Source organism: Megalobrama amblycephala, linkage group LG13, assembly GCF_018812025.1.
Source record: "Megalobrama amblycephala isolate DHTTF-2021 linkage group LG13, ASM1881202v1, whole genome shotgun sequence".
Taxonomy (NCBI): domain Eukaryota; kingdom Metazoa; phylum Chordata; class Actinopteri; order Cypriniformes; family Xenocyprididae; genus Megalobrama; species Megalobrama amblycephala.
The window spans coordinates 31,785,482-31,795,833 of record NC_063056.1 but is presented as its reverse complement, the minus strand read 5'-3'; the positions used below and the strand labels follow the sequence as shown (position 1 = coordinate 31,795,833).

The 10,352-nt window shown below is 36.1% G+C and overlaps 1 protein-coding gene across 32 annotated transcripts in view; it reads right to left on the bottom strand.

The window, feature by feature from the left end:
• Nucleotides 1-200: 200 nt before the first annotated feature.
• The window catches only part of rims2a (regulating synaptic membrane exocytosis 2a), a 215,903-nt gene continuing 205,751 nt past the window's right edge, over nucleotides 201-10,352 (bottom strand). For 31 of the 32 annotated variants that reach the window (XM_048151902.1, XM_048151905.1, XM_048151907.1 and 28 more), the window contains 5 exons: nucleotides 4,937-5,078; nucleotides 3,906-4,018; nucleotides 3,687-3,788; nucleotides 3,454-3,593; nucleotides 201-2,740 (listed from right to left, as the gene is read on the bottom strand). In XM_048151902.1, coding sequence (XP_048007859.1) covers nucleotides 2,525-2,740; nucleotides 3,454-3,593; nucleotides 3,687-3,788; nucleotides 3,906-4,018; nucleotides 4,937-5,078 — 713 coding nt within the window. In that variant the 3' untranslated portion in view covers nucleotides 201-2,524. Of the gene's footprint in view, nucleotides 2,741-3,453; nucleotides 3,594-3,686; nucleotides 3,789-3,905; nucleotides 4,019-4,936; nucleotides 5,079-7,489; nucleotides 8,173-10,352 lie in introns of those variants that run through there. The other variant, XM_048151919.1, reaches the window with a different exon arrangement.

Here is a 10,352-nt window from a genome sequence, read left to right as displayed (position 1 = left end):
TTCTGTTTCATATAAATGCTGTTCTTTCTTCATCAAAGAATCCTGAAAAAAATCGTACACAACTGTTTCCAACATTGATAATAATAATAAATGTTTCTTATTAGAAACATAGACCACTGCTAAATAACATAATTCAGAGAAATGTATAAATCTGTGTTTTCATGTCACACCAGGAAACACTATAAATAGAGACTTATTGCTTTTGTTTGTGAACGCTCATTTTCCAGTGTAATATCCATTTTTTATTTTTTAATTTGAAAAATAACTTACATAAATCTCTGTACTCAACCATACTTGACCAAGACATAGCCTTGGCATGAACACATTGCACCAAAAAAAAAAAAAAAGAAGGAAAAAAAAGAAAAGAACAGAACAGAAAAAACAAAATAGAAGGCATTTGAAATAGAATAGAACATATCTTTGACGTCATGAGACATTATCCCACTTCCATTCATTTAGAGAGTTTGCTTTAACAGAGATCTCTATTAAAATTCTGTAGACTGTGACAGACGTACACAGAAATCATAAGTACATTGAAAGCTTGATTAATAAGTTTAAAAAAAAATCTTATTGATTAATCAGAAAAACGTAGAGTTCATTTTCATAGGAAGAGGTATAATGTCTCAGTGTATATTTCCATTCAGGCATTAAAACTAGGAGTCATAAACTGCTCAGATATAAGAAGCTCTGATTCTTACTAAAAAATAGAAAATAAAAAATAAATAGGTCTTGGCTTGTAAATAAACTAACAAAAATATATTAAATGACTTCTACTTTCTTGAAACGAAGAAATAAAAACCAAAGGTATATCGTGTGGCAATATCATCGTCCCGATGTGCATTTCTCTGCAGACAGCATCATGCTGGGAAAACTGTACAGCACAATACTGCGAAAGTCAGCGAGCTGCAGCCGCCTCCGGTAAAAAGATCTCGTGAAATTTTGGGCTCTTTTGTCAGGAATGCTGCAGCTCATATTTCCGTAAAGATATAAAAATCCCTGGTCACGTTTTTCCCTTAAATTTGTCAACAAAGTATGATTTTACAAGGTGGAATGTTCATTCGGAATTTTGCCCTTCTGGTCCGTTTGAGACCGCTGCCTAATTTTTGCTAAAATTCAATTCGGGGTGAAGGGTCGGGGGGGGAGAGGATCGTCGTCGACATGCACTGTACAAGAAACTGCATTTTTTTTTCTCCAAATATCGTCTTTATCAAAACATGCTGAGTTACTGTAAGATGTGCCCAAGCCATGTTGCCAAAAACCCTTTTCAACATGCTTGTTAAACGAATGAACTTCAAACAATATACAGACTAAAACTAGAAGAGCTGCAGGAAACGAACAGCCCTGAAAATCAAAATGAAATAGAACTGGAACAATATCGGGGTGGAAATCTGACAACGGAAGCAAGAAGTACAGAGAGTTTACCCTGGGACAAGGGAGAAGTAGAGAAACATGTACAATTTGCACATCGTCTTTAGCTTCATAAGGCTTACGCCTTTACAATAACAAATCATAGACATTTATTTTTTTACGTCTTTGTCACATGAACAGATTTTTCACTGTAAATAAAATGTTAAGCTTGTCATTTAACTGCTTGTCTGTAAAAATACAGTAGAGAGACCAATGAACGGTCTACAGGACAAAAAAAAAACAAAGTTTTTTTTTTTTTTTTTTTCAAATCACACTGTAGCATTCACTCCCCATGAAAACCATGCACTAGTGAAATTTATCTTTAAAAATAATAGAAATTGTTGAAAATGGCTGATCCGGTTTGTTTTTTCTTTTCTTTTTTTTTCTCATCATCTTTTTTTTGCAAGTAGCAGTCTTGAGAAAAATCATTTATTTTCTATTTACTTTTTTTTTTTTTTTTTTAAGTTCAGCTAAAGTTGTGTCCATGCAACAAAAAACTCGTTATTTCTTCTTTAGGTTTCATACAGTTTCAAGAGAAGTAATTCAATTTGATCTTAAAAGATGATTCAAACCTACATTTCATCTCTGTATTGATCTAGCAGAATCATATCTGGGGAGTGAGGTGACCATTCCCACGTCATATTCTTGTTTTGTGTGTACATTTCTGGGTCTGTTGGCATGGCTTGACCCAAGGAACACTGTTAGCCCATGTAGATACAAATACATCAACATTAAAAGAAACATAAATGGAAAATGAAAGTCGAAGAGAACGTTTCACCCCATTTCAAAAGGGGCTTCTGAAGAACTCAACATTTCAGTTCTCAGTTCAGACTCCAATGGCTTCAAATAGGTTCTAAGATCAGGATTTGTGACGTTCCATGAGCTAAGGAGCCCATTTCCGGCTTCGTCTCGTCCCTGCCCTCTAGGGGGTGCTCTTTGCGCACGACGTGTGCCGCATTTTTTTGCGAGCAAAAACAGGACCGCTTTTTTCACCCCTAAGAAACAAGCTCTGAACACACAACATCAAGCATGCAGTGTTACCGGGGGGACGGGACCTGTCGCAAATCTCAAACTCCACCCATTGGCTGCTACAATAACGCTATATTTCAGGAAACTGCTACGAGCGACCGAACGGCCCGGACCCGCTGTCGAGAGATGACTGGGAAGCTCTTCTGGTCAACGGGGCCAAGGTTGGGTCGACCAATGAAGAGGGAGGAAACAGTTTGAACCAGCCAATAACCATGTTGGACAAGTCCAGATCATCTAAAAGTATCTGAGCGGCTCCCATGAAGGATTTGTGGTCCATACGTCCATAGTCTCCCCACACAATGATCTACGATGGGAAGAGAATTAAAGGCCATCAATATCAAGTTGCACTCATAGAAAAATTATAACAAAAATAAATAAAGAAAAATAAATAACTACAAATTAGTGATAGCCTGAGGTCAGGTCTCATAATAAAATAATTTTGTGGAAAAAAAGTGTTTTAATGTGTAATATTGTGTAAATTATGGATTTTTTTTAAACTTACTCTTATTTGCTCACATAATTTATTCAGTCATTAAACTATATTAATACATTAATACATTATTACTATACATTAAACTTATAAATGGCAACTAAATAAATTTTATATATATGCGCATATAATTTATTAACTTAAATAAATAATAAATATTAACTAAATAAATATTAATTTACATTGCAATTATATATATATATATATATATATATATATATATAAAATATTGTGTAAATTCTGTTATATTGTGTAATATTGTGTAAATTCTGTAATTTTATTATTTACTTTTATTTGCTCATAGAATTTATTCAATTAAATAAATAAATATATATATATATATATATATATATATATATATATATATATAATATTGTGTAAATTCTGTGTTATATTGTGTAATCTAAAAAGTTTATATACAAAAATGAATGGCTCTCTCTAGATAAGGTAGTACTGATTGACTAAATGATCACAAGACAACGGCCAAACGACTGGTAAATAAAACCATTAGTGATGTGACATAATACCTGTAAAACCTTTCCTCCTGGAGACTCTTCAAACTGCAGCTGCTGCTGGTAAAGAGGGTCCAGTGTTTTTCGTGCTACTTTTGTTTTCTTTTTGGCTATGCAGGCGCCATTCTCCAGCAGATACACCTTTACGTAAGGGGCTGGAGGAGAACAACAACAGATGGAGTTTAATCGTGAGCGATGAGTTTTCAGGCGCCTGTGAAATCACCTTCAGAAAGAGTAACCGCACTCACCTGGCAGTGCCTTAGAACCTGGTTTTCCCACAAGGCCTCTGGCTCGGATGACCTCTACCTCTAGAGCTCCTTTCTTTTCTACCATCCCGATCTGAATGTCACCTAGGCATGAAAAAATTCAAGGATATATGAGTTACACATGATTAATATTACTGTAAAGACTTGCATCATGGGAATTGAGTGGTGTGTATACAGTAAGTCAAATAAACAAGTGCTCACCCATAGAGGGCGTGGCTAACGACTGTCTCCCCACAAGCTGGGCGGGGCCAAGTCCATCCAGAAAATCAGTGAACTGACTGTCAGAAGAGAGTCTCACTCCAGGGAAGATGAGGCTGGGAAGAAAAAAAAAGGCTTTGATTAGAAAATTACTAGAGCTTGATCTCATTATTATTATTATTATTTTTACATTTACTTTGTGGCAGTGTTCATTTTAATGTTGATTCTGGAGCAATGCCCTGCCATAGACTGTAACTGTGTTGCTGTCAAAGTGATTTTCCATTTTTAGAATACAATAAGTGATTGTTAGAATACAATAATGAATAGAAATGATTTTCCATGGTAATAGATGCTGTTGTATTTTATTATTTTTTATTATTAATATTGTTATTTTTTAATATAATTTTTTTTTAAGAATTATTATTTAACATTATACATATATACACATTATAATATTATCTATTAGATAAAATAATATTCTAATCTAATAATTATTTAATTATTATTATTATTATTATTATATTAATATCCATATAATAATAATAATAATAATGTATTATTAATAACAAAAATTATTAAAAATATACATATATTGTTTTTATTATTATTATTATTTTAAAATTACTTACAATACGCATATAATTAATAACGATTTAAAATAATTAAAAATAATTAAAAATAATTCATATATGTATAATTTAAATAATCATTGTTAAAATTATTATTAAAATATACATGTATACATTATTTTTTATTATTTTTACTAATCTTTTTTAAATTAATATTACAATATGAATATAATTAATAACCATGTAATAGTAATAATAATAATAACACTAACAATTTATTATTATTATTATTAATGCATTTTAATACTAATATTTTAAATCATGCATATATCCATATACATTCATATATACTAATATATATATATATATATATATATATATATATATATATATATATATATATACACACACACACTGTCATGCTTGTCAGAATGGTTTTGTGTGCACGTGTGTTTTTTTACTCACTTTCCCTCAGAGCTGTAGCTGTTCATGCTGCCGTCAGTGGATTCGCGGCTGGCCTGTCGGGTCATTCGGCTTCGCATCTCTACGGCCAGACCCGTCTCTGTGCTCCTCTGGATAGTGCTGCGCAGCTTCTTTCCTCCTGCTTCTACAGAGACAGAGACAGAGACAGAGTCTGTCAATCAGGAGATCAAGACATCTCAGGTGGAGTGATGGAGGACACATTTCTGCACATTTAAAAACCTCACACGTGAGAGCTGGTGCGCTGTGGAGGGTGTGAAATGAAGGTATAGGCACATGTGGTTCTGCTCCCACTCAACAGTTTCTTGTTTTAGATACAGTGCATTTTTCTGTTTCTATATCTGGCCTGCAGACATGCCGTAGTGTCTGTTACATGAGACGCAGGGTGATTTGACATGACGGGTTATACAGGTGCACTGAACCAAAATTAAGCATGAAGTGACCAAACACCTCAACCTGTGTCAGCTGAACAATCATACAGACAGGAGCAGTGCACGTTAAATACAGATAATACTGTATGTTTGCAATGTTAAAATACTTTCTTCTTTATCAGTTCAATATGAAGAGACTGACGTCCTGAGGATTGTGAACACTGTGGCACTTTCAAAACAGGTTAAAATGGCATTTCAGTTCAATCAATGGTGTCATTTTGAAGTGGGACTACCTGTTTGGCAAACAATGGTAGACGAGGTGGTAGCAGAGTTTGGGAAACTTTCCTTATTTCTGTCTGCAATTTTATCTGGTGCTGCTAGTAGAGCAGATATTACACATTTAACTTAATTATTCAAAGGTTTTCCATGGTACGCTAAAGGGTTGTTACCATGACAAAAAGGAGGAAACCCTTTTTGTATCATGTTTGCATTTTTTATTTTATACGGCTGTTTTATACTTAGTAAGAGAGATATAACTAACTATAACAAAAATTGTATATGTAGAAAAAAGTTTCTAATAGTAAACGCACCGCATATTCTATAATAATGCAGGCAATGTTGCCTGCCGCTCTGTCTACAGTTACAGAGAGATGAATATATTACTAGACAAGGCAGTAGTTTATTCCAATTACCATGATTCAATTTCACCCTTAATCATATTGCTGTTGGCAATAAGTCACTTAAGTCAAAAAACACTGTCTTCTCGTGGCTTACTGCTTTAACTTGATGTACAAAATTAACGCACATCCTGTTCTTTTGTTGCCAAACGGAAATACAAGCATGAAGAGGACAGTAATGTGAGGGCTACTCAGAATGCAGAACCCATCTTCAATAGATGAGAGAGAAGGCTACAGGAAACAGACATGGCTGAGCTGCTGAAATTCATTCAATTGCTGGTCACACGCAGCAGGCTTGATTTTCATTTCATTCAATGTCATCCGCCTCTGCTTTCGGCCCTGAGATGTAGCTGAACACAAGAGGATGACGAATATATCGGCGGATGCGAATGTCCTTTTCTGTGCTAACAGCACAGCTGTATATAATAATCGAGAACTCGTAACAGTTGTGGTCTTGTTGAACTTAACCAAGATAAACTTGAGATACACTGATGCACAATGTCAGGAGACATCCCAGGTTCACTGATCATGTCTTGAAAAGCTCAATAAAATGATTAAGGACATGTCCAGGTTCAGGTCATATTTCAACCCAAATCAGAAATAAGTTATATTTTGATTATTTTCATGACAATAAAGCACATTTGTTCCAAAACTATCATTATTATAAATGAACAAAAAAAATAAAATAAAAAAATACAACATTAATAAATAAAATAAAATAAATAAATAATAATATATTAATAAATGAAAATATTAATTTGAAAATTGTTTATATATTATGATAGCATTTAATTTATGCCGATTAACACTGTACAGTTAAAAAAAAGAAGAAGAAAACTAGAAATGTGCTTAATTGTAATGAAAATAATACAATAAAAATTAAACAATTAAACAATTTTTTTTTGCAAAATAAAATTATTATTATTATTTTTTTTTCTCCTTTGGATTTTGGGATGAAATGTGACCTGGGCATGTTCTCATGAGATTCACCCAGAAATTAATATATTAATGGTTTGAAGAGAATCTGGTTGTACCTACACATCACACTAAATCATGCAAAAGCCAAAAAATATTTGTTCTGCAAGGATATCATACAATATTTCCCATGATATTAATCTCTATAGTGACTGAAGGGGGAGAAATAGAGAGAGGCAGTCAAGCACCGTCAAGGTCAAAACACATGATGATGCTTGAGTCCCACCAAAACCATCAAAAGACTGCGTGACTATTTAGTGCTATAAAACTGACACTGCAATTTATGCACATAAATAACTTTATTTTACTGACAGACATGTATGATTCTGCAGATTATTTATTTAAACTCCACCAGACACATAAACTATCACAAACCCAATTAAATATGAAAGGAAAAGAACTGGTGTGCTCACATAACACCAAATATTCTGCAAAACACCTGAACTTTGACATGCAAGATGCTCATTCAGACCTAAACACTTAATATCTCATGTGACACATCTTCATCCTCTTACCTCCATCTTCCTCATCGAAAGAATTCATGCAGGGGAAGTAGACGGCCAGCGCTTCGAACGAGGCTGACAGGCTCATGCGGCTCTGGGAGCGCTGCATGCGGCCGCCGCCGCCCGTACCCGTACCCGTGCCCGCGGTGGACGTGGCATCTTGGCTTTGCCTTCCCATGCTTACAGCCGGGTCGAATGGAGAGGATTCTGTGTTGCTGAGACTGCGGACGATGGGTTGAACTCAGAGCGGAGAGCGCTCTTAAACATCACTTAATCTGCAGCGGATGCAGAACGTGGGTTTGTTTTGGGTTCTTCAGCTGGAGAAAGCTCTGCGTCGACTGATCTCCCAGGAGTATGCAGCATTAGTGTGTGTTCGGCACTCGGCGCAGTGAAGCTGTCTGCTCTCCTCAAGCTATCTCCTTTCTAACACGCGCAGGGGGGTGGAGGGAGGCGGAGCCTGGCCCCTTTTCTTGCATCCTCCCCAGGCCAATCAGATGCCACGGTGTGGCTCAGCTCTTCAAATGCTTCTCTATGCGCATGAGCTTTACCCAGAGATACTGCAAATGTGTGTGTGTGGTCATTAGGAACCCGAACATCTCTTACCCTGACTGTCCACATGCCAGTCACACACAGTTCACGTGTTAAACACACACACACACACACACACACACACACACACACACACACACACACACACACACACACACACACACACACAGATAATTCCTCCTTTCTCCTTGGCTCTAAAAAGACGAGATTTATTTCTCTGTGCTGACGTACATCTTTTATCTCAGTCTCCACCTCTCTCTTCTCTATCTCTCAGTGTAAATGTTTACCACAGAAGACATACGGCCACAGAAACAGCTGAATCACTGCTATCCCAGAAAAATATCCCCGCATAATGCATTGCAAATATTTGCATAGTCATAACAGGAATAGCAGCCATATCCAACCATTTTTAACAGCCACTTCAGGCATCAAGTTCAGAGAGAAACAAGATTCTAGGTGTCTGCTGAGGAATAAATATACTAGATATTTGCATTATGCAAAACTTACAGCCACAACACCAGCGTGTTGTGTGGTTTAGGGTGTTTTGAAGGTCAAAGGCCTTCTTTCCTAAAATATAATGACAGCTAGACATTTTCATGCACAAATACCCATTTATACTGCATTAGAAAAATTGGTGTTGTGTTAAAAAAAGTTTCGAAAATTGAATAACTGCTTAATATTGTGATTGTACTAAAGCCAGAATAAATGATTTCAATGTTATCTGGAATATATATATATATGTGTGACCCGTGCTGGCAAAATGAGTCGGAATGCGCACAGCCTAATTCCGAGATACAGACAAAACAATTGAAAAATGTCAATTTTGGTCAAATTTGAGGTTTTCACAAAAATGAGTTCATTAAGCCCCAGCTAGTGATCCCAATGCTCCAAATATCAATTCAACATCTAAAAGTATCTTTATTTGTAAGTTTTCTGACAGGAGTACCTTTTCTTTATCAATGAAAAATGGATATTTTTTCTTTGGTCGCTTCCCCTCTCAGCACGAGTTTGGTATCGTTTTAAAGTGCAGCATTCTAGCTTTGTGAATATTTATAGCGAATTCTCGATGGCATGAGTCTGAAGCAATGAAATGTAATTTTCAAACTCATGCTGATGTAAACAAGGCTGAATTTATTTGATCAAAAATACAGTAAAACAGAAATATTGTGAAATATTATTACATTTTAAAATAACTTTTTTCTATTTTAATAAATGTTAATTTACTCCTGTGATGACAAAGCTGTGTTTTCAGCAGCCATTTCTTCAGTCTTTAGTGTCAATCTTAATTATTCCAAACTTTTAACCGCCAGTGAGTGTGTGTGTGTGTGTGTGTGTGTGTGTGTGTGTGTACACTTACCAGCCACTTTATTCGGTACACCTGTTCAACTGCTCGTTAATTCAAATATCTAATCAGCCAATCACATGACAGCAACTCAAAACATTTAGGCGTGTAGACATGGTCAAGATGATCTGCTGAAGTTCAAACTGAGCATCAGAATGGCGAAGAATTAAGTGAATTTGAATGTGGCATGATTGTTCGTGCCAGACCAGCTGGACTGAGTATTTCAGAAGCTGCTGATCTACTGGGATTTTCATGCACAACCATCTCTAGGGTTTACAGAGAATGGTCCAAAAAAGAGAAAATATACAGTGAGCGGCAGTTCTGTGGAAGAAAAAGCCTTGATGATGCCAGAGGTCAGAGAATGGCCAGACCGGTTCAAGCTGATTGAAAGGCAACTCTGAACGCACAACACGTCCAACCTTGAAGCAGATGAGCTACAGCAGAAGAAGATCACAGCGGGTGCTAGTCCTGTCGGCTGAGAACAGGAAACTGAGGATACAATTCGCACAGGCTCATCAAAATTGGACAATAGAAAATTGGAAAAACATTTCCTGGTCTGATGAGTCTCAATTTCTGCTGCAACATTGGTAGGGTCAACAACATGAAAGCATGGATCCATCCTGCCTTGTATCAACGGTTCAGGCTGTAATGGTGTGGGGGATATTTTCTTGGCACACTTTGGGCCTCTTAGTACCAACTGAGCATGAGTTCAAACGCTACAGCCTACCTGAGTATTGTTGCTTACCAGGTCCATCCCTTTGGGTCTGACCACAGTGGACCCATCTTCTGATGAATAAAGCTCCATGTCACAAAGCTCAAATCATCTCAAACTGGTTTCTTGAACATGACAACGAGTTTACTATACTGAAATGACCTTCAGAGTCATCAGATCAAAAAATATGACAAATCTACAGCAAATCTGCAGCAACTGCGTGAGGCGATCATGTCAATATAGACCAAAATCTCTGAGGAATGTTTCTAGCA